Source organism: Perna viridis, chromosome 14 (assembly GCF_037379345.1).
Source record: "Perna viridis isolate PV_CMFRI_1.1 ecotype Kerala chromosome 14, ASM3737934v1, whole genome shotgun sequence".
Taxonomy (NCBI): Eukaryota; Metazoa; Mollusca; class Bivalvia; order Mytilida; family Mytilidae; genus Perna; species Perna viridis.
Window position 1 is genome coordinate 10,617,680 of NC_142458.1, and position 19,862 is coordinate 10,637,541.

The following is a 19,862-nucleotide window of genomic DNA, read 5'->3' on the forward strand; positions in this document are numbered from 1 at the left end:
CATCTTTAGGGACCACAATTATTTTGCGTACAGACGCATAATGAATACAAACAGAAAATAAATAGTAATAGTAGTATAGTTATATCATATAATTGTTTTAATTTGTTGAATCATATTGAATTGAGGAATAAATCACTTGACCATACAAAAGTTTTATTTGGTGTTGTGAAGTGTTTAAACTCTACATACACGTCGACATATGCCTGCTCGAAAACATGCACTATTTCAACTTCCATATTCCGTGACAACAAAGTAGATTCATAATCCAATCATTCTAGTCAAGAAAGGATAAAACCTGAAGGTAACAGAATATTTTCAGCCACCGTTTAATGAAGAATATTATGCTAAATAAATAGTAAAATTCGAAAGCAGTCTAATAGAGAAAATGCCTTTTTGGGGTAAACTCTGCTTTTTAAACATAAAAATGGATAAAAACTGGAAAACAATGTTTAAGTTATTTACATAGTGGATACAGAGTAAAATTTACTTATATAAGCTCAAATGCAGTAACGGCAAACATCTTTAGTGATTGAGACCCCAAAAAAATATCAAAATCAATATTTAATGCAAATATTTTGTGAAAATATCATATTTTTTTAAAGAACAGAAAATTGGAATTTTCTTAAAAAGAAAAAAAAACAAAATTAATTATTGTGCAATTAAAAGCATTAAGTTTTACATAAAGATACCGTTCTGAACAAAAATATAAAGATTTCATAACAAGACGCCGTTCTGAAGTTTTTACATTGTACAAGATACCGTTCTGAATAGAAATAAAGTATTAACATCAAGATTCCTTTCTGAATTAATATAAAAGTTTTACAACAAGATACCGTTCTTAATAAAAATAAAGTGTTAACATCAAAATCCCGTTCTGAATTAATGTAAACGTTTTACAACAAGATACCGTTCTAAATAAATATAAATTTCTTACATAAAGATACGTTTCTGAATAAGTATTGTTTGGTATAAGTGATATATATATATATAAGTATCATTCATCAATATCAATGTTGTAGTTAGAACAACTGTTTCCTTTACATTCCCCACAAGCAAACAGACAATCCACTCCATTCTTTCGACAGGTACACATTTTCGTATCACAATTAATTTTAAAGTTACATCTTATGATGTTCAGCATATATGACTCCTGGACTCTTGAAACTCATTTAAAGCAAGAGAAACTATTCCCCTAAACGTAACGATATTTGTCTTTCCGGTTCCTTCACTGATAGCTAAGTCTGCTCAAAAGTGAGTTTTTAGTTTGGTTTGTTCTTCAAATGTACAACACTGGAAACCTTTTCACCACATTTCTCCTCCATCATTTTTACAAGATCTGAAATCGAAATATGTTCATTTTGTCTGCTTTCTAAAAAAAAGAAACTCATTAAATGATTGATTGATTGTTGGGGTTTAACGCCCGAGCAGCAATATTTCAGCTATATTCAGGCGATAAACATAAAAAGGATGATAAAATGAACATGAATTATGATGAAATGAAACAAGGGATGGGACACAAGGACAATAGAGTCGACAAATTTTGGTTGCCACTAGAAAAAGGGGGTGGGGGTGGGTAGGGTCGGGCAATTTAGCCTCCTGTGGCTGATCGCAAAGGTTCCTTCTCCTATCGAATACCGCAACAGGGTTCTTTAACGTGCGAGGAACGTGGCATCTTTCCCAACACGGTGCACCACTATGGTTTGCGGTCAGGTTTTCCGTATTATAGCCTGACAATCCCAGCGTGTGACACACCAGGGGTACCCCATTCCACCACCTGGGGCACACATCCCAGTTGCTCTGTGGGCAGAGCGCCTAGCCCCGGGCTAGGTTTCTGAGCACTATTTAGTCGCCTTTTACGACAACTCATTAAATGCCTCCTCTGACTTGTCTTCCTTTTTGGTCTTACTGGAGTTCTTCTACTTTCCTTGTTTCCCTGTTTTGACACTGGCACTTGCTTACCGGTAGGAAAATTAACACTGTTGGTTTAATGATAAATTGTGTCGGGAGCATGTAAATCCATAAGAGCAATGTTGATTCTTCTTTGAACAGTATCTGCCCATTCATCATTTCTATTACAACAAATATACCTGAGAATCTAAGAAAAAATAATTGTTCTTATTGGAAACACACCAATCCGTTTCCTGTCAGAAAATCTCACTTTTTTACCACAAAATAAACACGACCTATTTAATTGAAAGGTTTTCTGATGATGACCGAGGATGGCATGTTTCAGGGTAACGCTACATAGATCAGTTTGTAGGTCGTTTTTAATTGTATTTTCATTTGTGTAGTCACGGCCACAATTCTGATGCACATATTTTCCTGGCCTTGTGACCATAAAGTCATTTCTAATTGTACAGGTCTTGTTGATACTAGTGCTTCCCTTCTCTCTCAACTTCATCTGTTTTTCTTCCATCGTACAGAGATTTTCTACAAAAAAAAAACAAAAAACAAACAAACAAACAAACAAAAAAAAAAAAAAAACAGATCTATCACCACCTACAAATACAACAGATATAGCTCATGAGCATAGTTAACGAACTCATTTTTATGCATTTTCAAAGATAAAAACAAATGAATCATCGTTTAACAATTATTCATATAGATGAAAGACTACATTTTACCTCAGATTTTGTTAATACATTTTTCATCATATTTTAATTAGATTTACACGTTTAAACTTTCCACGTTTTTTATACATAAAAATGTCAACTTTGATATATTTTTGTAACATTTACCTTTTTACATATTTTATGTAAACTAAGAGTTGATTTTAGCGTATATGTTTTCTATAAAGGAAAATGAAATAAAAAAAATCTTTCCTTCACATCTTGAATTTTTGAAATCCACAAAAGTTTTCCAGAAGTGACTAAAATCTTTGAAAATGATGCATAAGAATATTTTTAGTATTAAATGAAATCCTTGGTTCATTTAATTTGTAAAATTAATAATTAGATTAACCGTTATCTTTATGAAGAAACACAACATAACAAAACTGACAGCATTTTTTGTATCAATTTTGACGTCACAGAGATGCTTGAAACGTCAGAGCACCTGTAGTAAACAAATAAGACGTCATGTCTGTATTTATCGAGACATTACACTTCAATTATAGACGAGTTTTGAAGTCATATATGTTACCAGTAAAACAATTCACGTTTGGGTAAGTTGTGTCTTAAATTCTCTTAATGTCGGTATAAGACGTTTGGCCGGGGTTCATTCATCACTGACCTACTAACTTACAAAGAGCAACTGTTATCAGATTTTCAAAAATCTTCATCTGCCCAAATGTGTATTGGAATGATAAATAAATAACAACCCAAATCGAACTGTAAAGTACTTCTTTTAAACAAACACTATCTAACCAGGGATGCAAGTATTGTTTTCCTTTCAATAATATTCAACGACATGTTAAATTGTAATGTGCGTAATTGATTATTGAATTCATTTCAACCCATGAGGCTGTACACGTGGACATTTAAATGAATGACCAATAATTTTAAAAGTATATGCTTATTTGAATTTCACTTTCTTTACAGAGATATTTCCCAACTTCAATATATTACAACAATGCTTTAGTAGTTTGACATTGAATTTGCATCTAAATTACACATAATTGCTATCACATAAATAAACATTTATTTGTGTATAAATGTTTACATATATGCTATAATGCTATAACCGTGGTTCCCGTGATTACTCTTTCACCAACAATTTCAATCACATTCGAATTTAATTTGTTTTAGAAGACAAGACTGGGTCAGTAATTCCTCTCTTTCATACAGTAAATAGAAAAAGGAACATATATGGTAAAATACAACAAATGCACCATCGCCAAAAGGTCTTTATAAATGTAAACACACCTTTAAGTAATCTCTGACTACACAAGCAATAAAACCCAAGGTAACTAAACAATAACGCCTCCTCAAAACTAATTAGAACGTCAAATGGCGATACGAAGACACATTAAAGGCCAACATCACCTGACTGCAGTCAGGCGCATGTCCTCATTGAAGTTAAATTAGGTTTAAAAGACCTGAACCATCCTTGTTTAGTGTAAGGTCAATATTACACTGAAACAAGAAACGAACACACCATTCATTCAATTAAACGCTCATTTCTCTGAATGGAATACCTCAACATATAGACAAAATGATACATCCAATATAAGAACACCCACAGATCCTGAAAACTTAAATAATTTACAATACCATCAAAATTTCCAGCATTAGAAATAATCAGTCACTAAAATTCCAGAGGGCTGGATTTGGAGTAGTAATGTCAAGTATTGAATATGTAAGATTTGATGTAATGTACTCTTAAGCTCATTGCAGAATTTGATTATTTATAATTTATAATTGACAAAAAGTTCAGTATCATCTTGATAAACACTAAGTAAAAAATAAGAATGTAAATAACTAAACAGGAATGAATCCCAGGAAACCAAACCAAAATTCGAAAGGTAATATTAATAATTAAAAAAAATATAAAACCTGTATTCACCCCTGGAATAGAGTATTATTTGGTTTGAATTGATAAGATAAGATTTCAATTAAAAGCACTTGATGTCTAACCTCTTACCAGTACCAGTTGTTCATTTCTATCTACATGTATTTACATGACTACACCAGTCGTTTACTTTCGATATTCAAGTTGTCTACAAATGTTGGACGATTACAAAGCCGGTTGACGTTTGGCTAGGCAAAGAATCCCTATTAGATTGCACAATTTCACTAGTCCTAAAGGGGGAAATGGTGACAAAAGAGTAATACTGTACAACAATCGAATGAGCTTTCTTCACAGTTCATGCAGAAGTTTATCCAAAAGTTGACAAAAAGATGGTTCTGATCCGACAAAGAAAGGGGTTTCATTTGCTCTTTTTGACAAACTTCTACACAAGCGTATAAATAGTAATAGGGTGATCCAACACCCGAAGCCATCACCGTTTCTTAAATTTTTAGCATTGATAACAATTCGGAGAATTTCTTTGTGTTGAACCGTTATGATAAAATGGTTTGTTCCCTATTATTTAGCCACATGAGCCACAGAAAACATTCTTATATCATACAGGATCGAGTCCTGACACTTTGCAAAGGGGGGGGGTGCCAGCCAGGGTTCCTCAGAAAAGGGAGTGCTAAGACAGTACTTACCATGTTTTCTCAATTTTATACATATCCCTATATCCCTCGGAACGAAAACAAAATAAAAAAAAACTAAAAAAAAAAAAAAACGAAAAAGCAACAACAAAAAAACACGCCAGTTTAAACAAACTAAAAGCTGACACTTAGGTTGAAATGAATCACAATTTTAGCCAATTTTGAGGACAGTTATCGATCCATGACATCAGGAGCCGGGAGACAAATAACAATAAAACGAGTGGCTTGGTTATTTTAATAATGCAATTTTCCCACGAATTGTGTAAGTCTGCGGTCTTGTGTTATTGTAATCAGTAACTATTATTCTATTTTGTTATTTGGCCACATTTTAAGAAACGTTATGTTATATCAAAACTAGATGTAACTTGAATTATATGTGGTATAGAGTATGCGATAATAGAGCTGTACACGAGTGTAAAGGGACTTAAAATGCATAACTTGTGTTTCCTTCATCTGACACTGTTGTTGAAATCATATTCTAAGTCTTCGAGATTGTTGCGCCAATTTGAAGCATTTGAGTTCTGTATATATGTATTATCAACTGAGAGATGACAGGTAAATATTATGTGGTAAATGCATCTAAGGCTAGGGTTGATTTAAAACAATGCTGCTCAAGTTTGATTGCATTGACAGAAAATACAGACCAGAACACAGGATTTTTTCTAAGGAGGACAAGCCTAATTCGCTGGAGGTTTGGGGGAGTTTTCTGTTTATTGATTTTAAGTGTACCATGTAAACACTCTCTTGATTCCGGTTCCCTATGTATTTCTTATCCCAATTTTATTCTAAAGTAAATTTTCAAACAAGCGACATAAATTGAGTCAGTACATGAGTAACTTGAGTTCAGTAAGAATTTAATAATTACCTATTTCCGCCTTCGTGTTTTAATGAATTTGTATTAAAAAATAGGTATTTAAAAAAGTGAACATTTATTTCAAAATATTGAAGAAATATGCTACTATGTCATATATCGTTGTTATTCCATAACGACATCCGATATTAGAAATTGATCACCTGTGCGCTTGGCAAAATATGGAATGACGAATTTTTGCCACTTTGATGCATCATGCTTCAATAATCTTCGATAATATGGCAATTAAAAACCTGCTACGCCTACAGATATTAACCAAGTATAAAGTTTGCAGAGCGAATTGAACAGGGGAAAGTCAAAATTTTCGATTTTTCAATGAATGTTATCAAAAATAAAATATTAAAATTTGTTAATAATCGTAGGCATAGCCCTTTTCTAAAACTACTTTTAAAGCCGCATTTTTTAAGGTATTGGTTATATGGATCTGTTGGGATTATCACGCAGGACTTTTCGGTTTTATGTGACGCTCGTCCATATGTCTTTAAGTGTCATTTTACATGCTAACTTTCGATTCTAAATATAGAAACAATAAATAAATTATTTTTATTGCTGGTTTTTCTATATCATAACTTTTACTGAAACATATTTATCATGTGAAAGAAATAAGAGAGGTATAGAGTGATCCGTAAATTCCATGATACTTTTTCCGGAATTTTCTCAAAAGTACCTTGACTACCCTGCGTAATCGGTCACTACAGAGAAAATAGTAGTATTTATTTCCCTGCATTAGGTTGACCAATCATGTATCCTATTCAGATGAAAGGACGTAGAACTTTGGAAGAACAGATTGGTGTACTGACAAATTTTTAATGATGATTTTTCTCTTTCAAAGGATTAAAATTTTTAAAAAATCTGCTTATTTTTTTATCCTTCAAAATGCATAATTTATGAAATTTAAAAAAGACATATTACAAATGAGTGCGGAACCAAACAAAAAATGCAAAACTTCCAGTACCTTCTAACCTTTGATTGTGGTTGAAAAAACGGATGGTCAACCTCTATTCCCATGGTGACTTTTAAATCTCTAGATGAAAGTATTACAACAAAAAATGGTTTTTGAGTAATAGTTTTAATTCGAAATTACTGAAAAAACTTGAAAAGGTTAGTATTGTCGGCTATAGGAAAATAAATACTAACGTTTTCCCTAAAATTCCAGTGAGCTGGATTTGGAGTAATATTGTTTTTGTACTAAATAGGTAAGATTTGGTGTAGTGCAATTCTAAAAAAAGACACTTTTACCTCAAACAGAATTTTATGTTTTTACTTTAAAAAGGACATTATTGTTTGGAAGTTGAATAGTATGTCCACTATAATATCGTATTGATTTCTATAATTTATTCTTATAGTTATCTTAAAAATTATCATCTGACTTGGAACGTCAGTAAATTGATAAACACTAAGTAAAAAACATAAGAACAGACATAATTAAACAGAAATGAACCCAGGAACAAAAAGACAAAAACCAAAAAAAAAAAAAACAAAAAACAAAAAACAAAGAAAAAAAAATAAAACACAATAAAACAAAAAGCAAAAAACAAACAAAACCAAACAAACAAACCAAAAAACAAAAAGACTACAGAAGAAAAATAGACATTTACAACAGAGTAGCAGGGAATAATCGAAATAACAATCACGTAAAAATACAATTTAAATAAATTGTCAACTCGGATCCCACATTAAACTGAAACATACACCAAATGCACCGGTAGGACAAGTGCTTTCTGAGAATAGATTATTAACACCTATCTCAAGAGTAGTTTTCCTTATTCCCATACATGTTACATGAAACGTGTATTCAGATAATTATATTTGGTATACAGATCATTTAATTAAGCTTATATTGGATTATCGGCTTTAAACGTGACACCTCTTGAAGATAATACATCTTTAAGCCATTTATTTATACCAAGCCCTTCATTCAGCGCACTACTTTTATTGATAATTGCTTTGTGCATACTTTTCAAAATATATGTCTAAAATAAACTATAAATGAAATATAAGAAACATATAAAATGTATTAAAATAATTGAATGTTCCCTTAAAAGTTCATCGTTGATGGTCACCGATTCATGGAAAATATGTGGATCTGGCCTAAATAATGTACTATTACCCAGGAATTCCTTTCCCTTGACATATAAATGCATTAAATATACTTATCATAATAGCCTTAAGACAGAATAGTATAACAGTTGCATAATACATTTGTAAAGTAAAATAGGCAAAGAAGTTAAAGCCTTAACACAGACTGGGGTTATCTAATTTTTCCTGCATTCAATAAAATATGACAAGTGGTATTTCTTGTCTTGGCGTACTTCTGTTAGATATGGTAATTTAACGATGCATTACGTTTCATGATTTCAGCAAAATATTTTGAAATGATTTAAAGATTACATTGTCTTCGTGCACAAATAACGGAATTCAAGAGACAGAACTAAAACACACACACGACATAAAATGTTGGTTTACACTGATTTGACTCGGAAAGTTACAGACTTCATGCAAGACAACAGACCGCTCATTGAAGGTTGTGACAAGTAAAAAGGAGAAATTCAACAAAAACCATTAAATAAATATGAACGCTATGATTTCTTTTTGATTTAAAATAAAATAACGAGAAGTAATAAAAATATACCTCTAAAACTGCATGTTCTTGATATTTATTTACGTATTTATTCAACGCTCATTAATGTGCCATTTTCTGAACGTGATGCCTTACTCCATAATGGAGCAATTTCCTTGCAAAGTGTGAACTTTCTTTAATATTTCAAAATTTCACAGGACTTGCAGTATACCTGTATCAAATCGCAGAATATACTGTTTTCAAAGAAGCCTTAACTTTTTGTTGATCTTTGTAATAATTTTGATAAAATCTTGTTAACAAGAAGATTTTTGAAGATCACTAGAAGAAGAAATGTCAAATAAAAATTTAACAACTTTCATGCAAATATCAATATTACCTGGGTTAATTTTTTTTCAACTTCATATATAGCCAATGTGAACAAAGTTTATTGCAATTATGTTGTGTTTTGAAACCAATAATCCTTTTGACCGTTAAATATGTATCGAAGTACTGAGCCGGTGCAATGTTTCTTTCCTCCTCATAATATCTATTTACCCAGCAGAACAATTAGCAAAAAAAGCATGCAAGTGAAATAAGATTCCATTCAAACTTTTATGTAAATAAAGTTCCTGTCCACCTTGCAAGAAGATTTATTAAAAAAATTATGTCCCAAAAAGAAAATCTTTACATGCCGGAAAGCAACTTGTTTAATATCCATCACAACTAAATAATTTAAAATATCTGATCATTAAATTTATCAATTTTGCAGTTATAGAAAACTGACTGAATAAACTAATCACAGAGTAGCAATAAGATAAACTAAATGAAAGTTGCCCTTTGTTTCATTTCATTTCAAGTAGTCATTGCAACCCCCCCTCCCCCCCCCGCCCCAACCGACCACAGTATTATTCTACTTAAAAAAGGAAATAAATAGACAATTATAATAAAAAAAGACATACAGAAAATTAAAAATTCGGTCAAAAAAAAAAAGGTTTGTCCTTAAACCAAAGATGGCAGTGAAAAAAATCATTTATGAGTACGTGCATGATCATTTATCAAATTTGAAAAAAATATATATATATATATAGCGTAATAAAAATCAGGTAGATTTGCATTTATTTACATAGCTAAGTAGCATTATTAGTGTTATTGAACTATTTATTGAGTCTAGACTGGGACGTTATTTCAATTTGTTTTTTGTTCTACTTTTGTGTTTCTACCTGAATCATAACTGACTGTTTGACTTCTATTTTTCAATTTGCAAGAGGGCAACTTCCAATTTTTTAATCGAGAAGCTTTGGAAGGTGAAGAATTTTACAGACGGATTAATTTTCTTATTTTGCGGAGATGTCTGCATGTCTTTTTTTTTCAGCAGGAACTATTGAAGAAAAATATAAGAAATTTAAGTATCTGCTTATTAACAAAAAATATAAACAATTTTTTGACATGTTTAAAAGATCTTATTGACATACATGTATAATAGACACTGCAGAGTTACAAAGTTAGTTATTGTTTACATGAAGTTGTTTTTGTAAAATACTTCACATTTATTGCCAAATTCAATGTTTTTTTATATTCATTTTTAAATTTACATGGAACATTGAAATAGATTACAGGGTCTTAGGAGAGCATTAAATCCACACGCACTATTACAACATTAATGCTGATTAACCTGTAAATTATATGGTATAACTGTTGTTTACGACTTGGCAAATAAATCGCTCTACTTTTTTACCAAGAAATTATCTAAGAGAAGTACACTGTCTATTTTGTATATTTTTAATAAAAAAAGAGCAAAATGAATAAAATCCAAGGATACAGACGTCGAAAATAAACACACACAACAATGAAAATGAAGTAACCAAATAACAGAGAAACTAAAATGAATAAGCAACTAGACATAATATTATAAATGTAAATATATCCGAAAAAAAATACAATTTTCTGCAGTTTGTTTTAAATGACGTATAATCGTAACGTCATTACAAAGAACATTTACTTTCCTTTATTTATGTATTTTACAATATAGAGGGCAATTTTTTTATGATATTACAATTAATTTGTATTGGGCTATATTCATGGCTTAATGGCCCTATATCTTTACAATATTAAAGAACCATTCTGTGAAAGAATCAGGCAAAATGTAGCACATCATTTTCCTTCATTTAGATTCTTTTCCCTCTAATATATTTTGTATATACAGAAAACAACCGAAAAACTTTTTAGATTAATCCTGACGTATATATGTTTTTACTGCATATATAGGGTAAATGTACAGGAACATTTTCCCGCCATATTTCTATAGTGCATTTTAACTTAATTTTACCTATCAATATCTTCAGAATGCAACGTTATAAACACTTTGATGGTTATTTCTGGAGGTTATGAGGTATATATACTTGGACAAAGCAATACATTATCTGCGTTCTTTTCTTCATTTTCTGCACGTTTTGCTTGATTCAGAGACAGAGCAGTATTTAAATAATAAGTATTTTGTATTATTAACTACAGATAAAACCTTGCATTCAACGGCTGCAGAAATTCCATTAAGTACTAACTATACAAAATACAAATATTAATATAAATGACGTAATACGATCATTTTTTAAAACATTTTTATAGTGTTACTTAAGTCTCATTTTCTGTAAGAATCAGGCAGTAGATGAAACATTTAAAAAAAATTTGAAAGTTAATGTTGACTTTTTGCACCATAAGAATCAGGATTTTCAATTCCACTTTGGCAAACTGATTTATAATATCATTGAATTGCACTGAAAATGAACATTTCAAGGGAAATCATATCTGTCAAAAACCGATTTGTTTCTAACATTGATAAAATAGTGGTTTTTTGAAAGAGAGAAAGCATCCTTTGTGAATTTATATTATCAGATCTATGGGTTTTTGAAATATTTCTGGTTTTTCCCGTTTTGCATGATTCTAATAAAATCTTACACTTAATACGAGTAACATCCAGATTACAGGTTTTCTGTGCAGTAATCAATTAGATTGAGTTTAAGAAGGTATAAAGCTTTCGACAGTCCTTACATGCCTTACTTGTTAAATTGAATGTCAGAATAATCATGTTCAGACTAAAGTCCCTACTTGTGATGATTGGGTTTATCGCGCTGTTGAAATGGAACTGGTTAGATGCTTGCAAGTGTCCAGACCCAGCCAAAAGCAAAATACACATGCAAAATATTTTCTGTACAACGGAATATAGTAAGTGAATTTTTATTTAACAGTGTCATTCAATTATGATTTTACATAATTCTAAATTGTCATAGATGGTTTCCTTCCATTTCAGCAAAACTAATGAATCATGCCGACGAAAAACAGTTACGAGTTTGACAATAAGAGCACATTGATTATGGGCTATTGAAACCGAATTAGCATTTTTTCGTCTTAGAAGTTTCAGAGGATGAAGAAAAGTCAGTTTAAAATTACAATTGAATGACGGAGGAAAAGAGCGTTATTTCCCTGTGATGATGAAAATGCAATTTCAGATCTTTTTTATAGGATTTCACGGAAAGACTTGTGTGTTTTTTCCAATTCGTACAAATGATAGCACTTAACATCAACCACGGTGAAAGCACATTGTATCTCAACAATGTTTAAACAAAAATATTTTATCATATTCCAGAAAATTTAAATATGTAACATACAAAATAAAGTTAATAAAGAAAATCTCGATACTTCTCAGTCTACATCCAGAAGGGCATAAATAGTTAATAAACTGGTGAAATCAAGGATAGAACTGAAACGAATTCAAAAAGCCACTCCGTTCCTGATTTGGTACATTTGGTATTGCAGAGCATTTATTTACATAATTGTTCTACTGATTATACTTCTGTGTATATATATTGCTAATCATGACAAAATCATTTAATAGTTTGCTTAACTTCTAATGGTAAATTTTACTAAGTAAAGAACAATGTTTTGTTTTCATAGTATTAGTCGGAAAAATATTAAACCGAACACAAGTGTCAAGAGACGAAAAGGATCCTCAGGCTAAATATTCCGTTAAGGTTTTGAACTCAATAAGGGTAAGCATGTAAATAATATATGATAACACATTTTGCAGTTCTATTTCGAATGACAGTACAGTCAAAGCATTATATTCTTCCAAGCCAGCCCTCTCAAATCAAGTAGTCGATCACAAATACGCTAGTAAATTTTTAACATTTACGTTCATATTAGGGTCATCATAGAACCATACCACAGCCGCAATATTGTTGAAACTGGTTTGCTCTCTCTAGTATGACGACATGATATTTATATTTGTCGAATCGGATTACTTCTTCCATATCAATTTTAAAATGATAGAGGCAAATTAAATGGAAAAAAGAAGAAAACAATGACTCGACCCTTGTACATGTAGTCGTAATGTTCATTAAATATCTCAATTATTTTATTTAATCTATTTTTGTATTATGTAATTTGTTGGTATGCAAACGTTTTTTATGCGTTGTAAATGTAAAAATGTGAAACAATCGCGATCATGAACCGTGAAATCTGAACTCTGAATAATCTGAAAAAAAAAATGTTTGAACCTGACGCTTTTAGAGTCCTATTTATGTAAAATTGTATATTTAATTTTGATTAACCAAACACCTGTCTAAAAATTTGAAATTTAAAACGATTTAGACAGGGTTCACTGTACAGTAAGTTATGTTATATTTTGAACGACAAATAGTTTGAAGATAAGTATAATGTCAATTTTTTTTGAAAGGGTAAATTAAGAGTTGGCTCGGTATTCGATTTTTTGGACCCTTACAATGGTACACCATGTGAACGAAACTACTCAGTAGGAGCAGTCCACTTTTTAATGCTAGGTATGTCTATTTATATACAGTATATTGATATCGTGTAAGATTTCATGAGGTAAGATTTAAAATAGTTTCACAAAATAACAGAAAACAACACTCAATGGAAACACTGGAGGTATGCAGTGATCATGATGTACGCCCGTCTGTTCGTCCACCCTTAGTTGAAATATTGAAATATGCAACTCCTCTGAAACCGCTATAGAAGTTGATTAAACTTTCCCACATTCTTTATCCTCTCCTTTCGTTTTTTTTTCATCTGAATGACTGTTCTGAGGTACCCTTTTCAAAATATGGACTTTATCATTTGTGGATGATCATATTTTAATGCACAAAACCTATCCACAGATAAATGGAATTTGACAAATATTTCACACATACCTTACGACATGATGCCATTGGGCTAGGCTTCACATTTTCCCAACCGAATGATTTTTAGGGTATCTATCCAGGACAGAAAGGAATATCTTCAAGTGAGTTTTATGCTACAGTTTTTCTAGTTTATCATTATAGACAAAGGAAAGATCGTTGATCCTTGTGGACCCAGAAGACCAACATCCGCAGCACAATTGATGTACTTTTATTCAAACAACGATGGCTCATATCGACGAAATTGCAAATGTAAGGTAAGATTCAGAATGAAGAGGAAAGTGTAATGTCGAGAGAAATCAACAAATAAAAATAAATAAATAAAATGAAAATATATAACACTTAAAAAAAACCTAGTGTCATTTTGGATGCAAATATAATTCATAAAACCAAGACCAGATTCCAAATTCATGGTAGACGGAAACACCTTTGCGAAAAAATATAAGTGTAAGTGCCATTACATTTTCGCATGTACAATGTCTACGAAATCATAAAATGAGTGTCGGTCATTATTTTACAAAACTTGCATAGCACATAAATAAATATATAAATGGAAAAATGAAAAATAAAAATAATAAAGAAACAATGTCTAGCAAGAGAATGCAGTATTACTACAGGTGTTTATTTTTGTTTTTGTTTTTCATTCTTGTGTCTTTTTTCAGTTGAATCATTCTGTATTGTAGGTGAAGGATGATATGTTCCCCTTCCCGAACTTTAAATGGTCATGCAGATGTCCAAAGGGTACTACTCACATATGCTTCGACAAACACGCATTGTGTGTAAGGAGGAAAGGAAGATGTGAGTGGAAAAATCATGAAATTTGTAAACTGACATGGTCAAAATAATTAAAATATGTTAAACTGTGATTCTGAGAGACTGTATTTTCAAAGTGATTTTATTAAGATTTGTCTTTCTCTCCTTACTTTAGATATAGCAAAGACCTAGAAACAAACAAGGTTAGTCGAATGGTCAAACGAAAGAATTGGAAGATGTGTAAAGTTTAATAACATTGGAAAATCATAGAAAAACCACAGTATGACTAATATATACAGAAAGTTTTAAAAAGTACAATAAGTCAACATTCTACTAAAACAAAAATAAACTTGACATTTTGTGAATATTTTGAGTCAATCGTAACAGACTTTCGCCGAAACAATCAAGACTGGTTAGCCCAAAGGATTTTGCAATATTAGAATTGTGTGTAGCACGCTGTAAAGTTTGCGTATTTTATGATATCCCGCAATAATATATTTCTTATCTAGATAGCAGATTTAGAACATTTTAGCCATCTACAAAAATATCAGTTCCTAGATAAGTAATGGCTATAAAGGTTATATCTTTAAATTATGTTTCCGCAAAAAAATTATATGTCAAACATTGAAATAAACATTATAATCACGTGATATATTTTTGAATTTCATGACAGTTGGTTGAAACAGACAAGAGACTTTTTTGCGTTAGCAACTTATGATATTTTAATATCCGAGAATATATGAAATACTTAGAATTGTGTGTTGTCTGGATTTAATGAAGTTAAATGTTGGAAAATAATAAGAATAAGTAAACAGTAGATCACCAAGTTGATCAATAAAATAGGTAATGTTTCACACTCCTTACTTTATGAATAATGAATACTTGAACAATAGCCACGTTTATTAGGTAAAAAAAACGACCTACATGCCAATAAGATATAAATAAAACGTAAAAAATAAAGAATATGAGCACAAATGTCGGCCTTACAGTCTTCGTCAGGGGCAAAAAGTATTAAGGAGAAAACTACTAACTACCGATCCCTACCACAGAGACAAGGAGCTCCTAAAATACATCTTGATCATTGCGAAATATGCGCCAAGTTCAAGATGAAAAATAATAAAATTTAAGAGTGCTGACGCAAAGTAACTGAAAACCGTGTTATAGTGACTAAATAATTATAAAAATAAACATTCATTCCAAAGGGATGGGCAGTCCAATGTAATTTTCGCTGGAACATGTTTCGAAAAAGACTGCTTACTTTACTTGCTTAAGGAATCATTTCCAATAGACCTTGTTGTGCTGCTCAGGTTGTACTTCCACGAGTGAAATGATACACTGTTTCAATTACCTTGCCGAAATACTAATAAGGCATGCTGAAAAAAAATAATATAAAATAACATAAAAGGGTCTATCTATCACAATTGAAGCGGTATGATTGTTTTCATACAACGCCATGTGTAAAACTATTTCTATGAAATCACAGTAAATATACTTACTTCAAACTGATATCATTTTGACAAATGCCTAGTTTGTGTGGAGTGGAGGTCAATTTTGCTGAAATTGTTGTAAAAGTAACAAAAATGATATACAGATCCCTAACATTTCCTCCACGATGAGGATATAATACAGCTATTATTGATCTGTTAACGATCATTTTCCTCGATACATGTTTGACAGGATTATCTGCGGGTATTTGTAACTTTGAAAGCTAAGGATTTTTATCAGTAATAAATTTGACCAAATTTTATTACTTATGATTATCCTTTTTTAAAACACACTTAATGAAAACAGACAACAAATAAATACTTATAGTATGATTATATAATATAGTAGTTTCAGAATTTGAATACTATTGGAGATATAAAATCACAAAACAATAAAGGGAAAACTTGTTAAATTGTAAATCCTCCAAGGCATACACAATTTGACAGTATGCTTTTGGTTAAACTTCATCTTCCGCTGACATGTCAGAATTAACCACTGATAGAAAAAAATTCCAGGGACTATATCTTTTATGTTTGCGCCAAGTAATTGCTTTTTTGAGAAGAGCAGAATAAAGTGGGAAAAGAAATTCAAACGTTAAGGTGTAATTTGAGACAACCCAGGTTATATAATCCTGAGATTTTACATTGCCTTCCTTGTGGTGAGATATACTGTTCGTAATGAATCGGATGCTTTCTGAAAAATCTGTTGACAGTGATATTTCATGTTTTGTGTCCATAGTGACAAGTAAGTCAATACAGAACAGTAAGCTCAAGGAAATTATATCTTTTTTTATTACTAAATGTGATTTTAACATGTACCTGCTACTTCTCGTAGGTATTAAAAAAAATTGCGTACATCTGCGACCCTCTCTTTCTTCTGTTTGACCTTCTAGGACTGAAACTTGGTTTCAGCAGATTTATCAGCATCTTCATATTGAGTTTGTGTCCATTCCCGGCGGTGAAAAAATGCACCAATGAAGGCAACTTGGAAATAATCTGCAGTATATTCATAAAGAGAGACAACATTACTTAATAATTATTATATAGCATTTATGGTCTATGGCATGTCCTCTGAAAATATTATTTGCAAACTTTTCTGTTTAGCAGGATCCAGACGCTGTCTAGAAAAGTTTTAAGTACGACAGGGTACGGAAACGACAAGGACAACATGCATTTATTATGCGCCAAGAAATGAAAACAAAACGCAATTTAGACATTACTGGAGACACAATACACTCCTTGAGAGTTAAGGTTTCCCGCACGCAGGATACATAAACGCAAGCTAAACGCTAACCAAACCAACAATGAAAAATAATAATATTAACAAATAATGACGAAATAAAATAAAATATTATTTAGAAATAATGCAAATATACAAATTAATAATATCAACAAAAAATAATAACAGTTCATTCAAGGAAATAATCAAAGTACACAAAAAAACAAAAAACAAAAAAAATATATATGTATTTATTCAACGCATGTATATACCTGAAACAATCCAAGAACATCCAAACCTTTTCTAAAGTCCTGAACGAACTTTCTTGGGCGATCTGAATTGAAAACTTCTCCAACAAGTTCTGGATTAAATAGTCGTGGAAGTTTCCCATTTTGAAGAAGGCTCAATGCTGTAACAAAACAAAACGCATTTTTCTTGACATTGAGAATTAGCAACTGAAAATCTTTTTTTCTCGTGTGACATTATTATTCTTATATGTACAAAGTAAATAAGCAGCTAGATCTACTACTATACTGTGTACTTACATCAACAGACATTTTTTTTCTGTCACATTTTCTGATATCAAGACATCCCTCATTCCAAAACATGAATTATGAACCATAAATTATAGTTGGTTGGCTAAGTGGGGTATGTTTTGCTTGTGTCATTTTTGAGACTAGTTTTTGTAGTATTTATCAGGTATAACATGGTGCCTGTTTCGCTGAACTGAACTGGAGCACCTATCAATTCAGGAGACAGTTGAAGGCAGATTCCTAGTATTGGAATTCCCTTATCGTTCATCGAAGGCGCGTAGTCTACCTTCGACTGTTTTTTTTCACTTTTTGGTAGGGTTATTGTCTCTTATACATATTTCCCGTTTCCACTTTCTTCCCCGGTAGTACTTATTTAAGAGCTTTGAAGCACATCATTGTAACCAACTGTCAGTTGGGAGTGATATTGCCTTTAAAAATTGACAATGCCATCGCCTTTGACTCAATCAGTATTTCAGGCAGTGTCACTGTCCCTTGGGCAGTCAATTTTTATGATAATGCCTTCAACAACTATCATATTTGTAAATTATTATATTTTAATCAACTGATACCAATCACATTTTTCTCGTTTAAACAAACAAACAAACTTCAGAGAACATTATATTTCGCTAAGTAAAACCATTATTAGGAATATAATCAAGGAGTGGTTTGAGAAGAAAAAAAAATAAAGTCTTAACAATCTGGTCATTTAAAAACGCCATTGCGTACTTCAACTACTTGACATGAAAATGCATACCCATTATTGTACAAACATTTTTGTGATCTGGTGAAAATTCTCGGACTGGGTCGAAATATCTATCATCAATGTCGTGGAGAACCAGCACGAAAAACTCTTTTTTTGGCCACCAAGGTCTACTGCTGACTGAAAAGAATATAGAACTACATCAAACAAGCTCATATATTTAAAACGTTTCCTTATACACATTCCCATCCTTTAAGTAATAAAATACACACACGCTACGCCCTACCTTACGTTGCCAAAAATCTATTATCAATGTTAAAAAGGAAAGAGGGTGGCAAAGGTTAAAAACAGCATTACTTGAAAGTGACGAATGGAATTATGCTTTAAATACATATTTATCTGCATGACACAATTGTGGAGAAAAAAATATATGAAGGGCTCTCATGATTTTTTTTAAACCACTAAATGGGGGACAAATGTTCAAAACGGCATTTATAAATCAAAACCTACAAACTGGATTTAGCTATTAAATTAATCGAATTGATCCGTAGTTTATAATACTAAACAAAGAGTTATTCGAAAAATCCGTACATCAGTTCCCAAATTATCACCTGGAAACAAAGTCGATTGCAAGAGTATCCATGCATGTTTAACAATTAGATAAAAATAAAGTTGACGAATAGATCAACTGCCGGGAACCGGGATAAATTGATAAAAATTACCTATTCATAAAACGGAACCTCTAGTGTTTTTTCTGTAGTCATCAGTAGCGGCAATTTCTTCAAATGCTGCGGAAAGAAGGTTCGCCCTATCTATACAAATGAAGTTGGTTTCCCCTTCTTCATTTCTAGATAAACATTCGATGTCGAGGTTTCTTCCAGTCACTATCTGTGATTGAATATACCTCAGTGTTTCTGTTGGATCTGTTACACTGTTACTTATACAAAACTCTATACAGTTTTTAGTAATTTGTATAATATCTTCTACTTCAATTTCATCTATAGTTTGTGGTACTTCAATTTCTCTCTGTTCATTCGTTGACTGTGGTGCAATACCTACGTCTATTATATGCACAGTTTCATTTTCATCAGATTTCTGTAGATCAATCAGAGGCACTTGATATTCAGCAATGATTTGGTTGTCATTTGTTTGTCTTCTGTCCGGAGCATGTATGACTGGTAGTGCGGGATCTGGTAGATCTCTATCATTTTCACTGTTTCGTTGCTGTCGTTTCTGTCTGGCTTTGGTGGATCTCTCTCATTATTTCCCGACTTACAGTTTTGATGGCGAAGTTCAGTACATCGTGTACTAAGTTACAGCCCTAGATTAATCCTACGAGGAGGAATGACCCGGCCAGCGAAAGCTATATTTTTATATAGCCTAGCTGGTCGAGT

At 31.7% G+C, this 19,862-nt stretch overlaps 2 protein-coding genes across 3 annotated transcripts; one reads left to right on the forward strand and one right to left on the reverse strand.

Moving 5' to 3' along the window:
• LOC148598184 (uncharacterized) lies at positions 1 to 19,826 on the reverse strand. 2 transcript variants are annotated; one of them, XR_015918308.1, is made up of 6 exons: positions 19,191 to 19,826; positions 18,523 to 18,648; positions 17,508 to 17,644; positions 16,836 to 17,012; positions 15,791 to 15,905; positions 1 to 2,430 (listed from the first exon to the last, which is right to left on the reverse strand). XR_015918308.1 is itself a non-coding variant. In XM_088560021.1 (5 exons), the coding sequence occupies exons 2-4, from the start codon at positions 18,524 to 18,526 to the stop codon at positions 16,839 to 16,841; spliced, it is 315 nt and encodes a 104-aa protein (XP_088416147.1). In that variant the 5' UTR covers positions 18,527 to 18,648; positions 19,191 to 19,826; the 3' UTR covers positions 15,108 to 15,905; positions 16,836 to 16,838. The 2 variants fall into 2 exon arrangements, 1 of the variants encoding a protein (XP_088416147.1); XM_088560021.1 differs by lacking the exon at positions 1 to 2,430 and having other exon boundaries at positions 15,108 to 15,905.
• LOC148598185 (uncharacterized) lies at positions 11,626 to 14,645 on the forward strand. Its single transcript, XM_088560020.1, has 5 exons — positions 11,626 to 11,806; positions 12,536 to 12,630; positions 13,317 to 13,419; positions 13,924 to 14,036; positions 14,463 to 14,645. The coding sequence occupies exons 1-5, from the start codon at positions 11,668 to 11,670 to the stop codon at positions 14,622 to 14,624; spliced, it is 612 nt and encodes a 203-aa protein (XP_088416146.1). The 5' UTR covers positions 11,626 to 11,667; the 3' UTR covers positions 14,625 to 14,645.
• Positions 19,827 to 19,862: the final 36 nt, after the last annotated feature.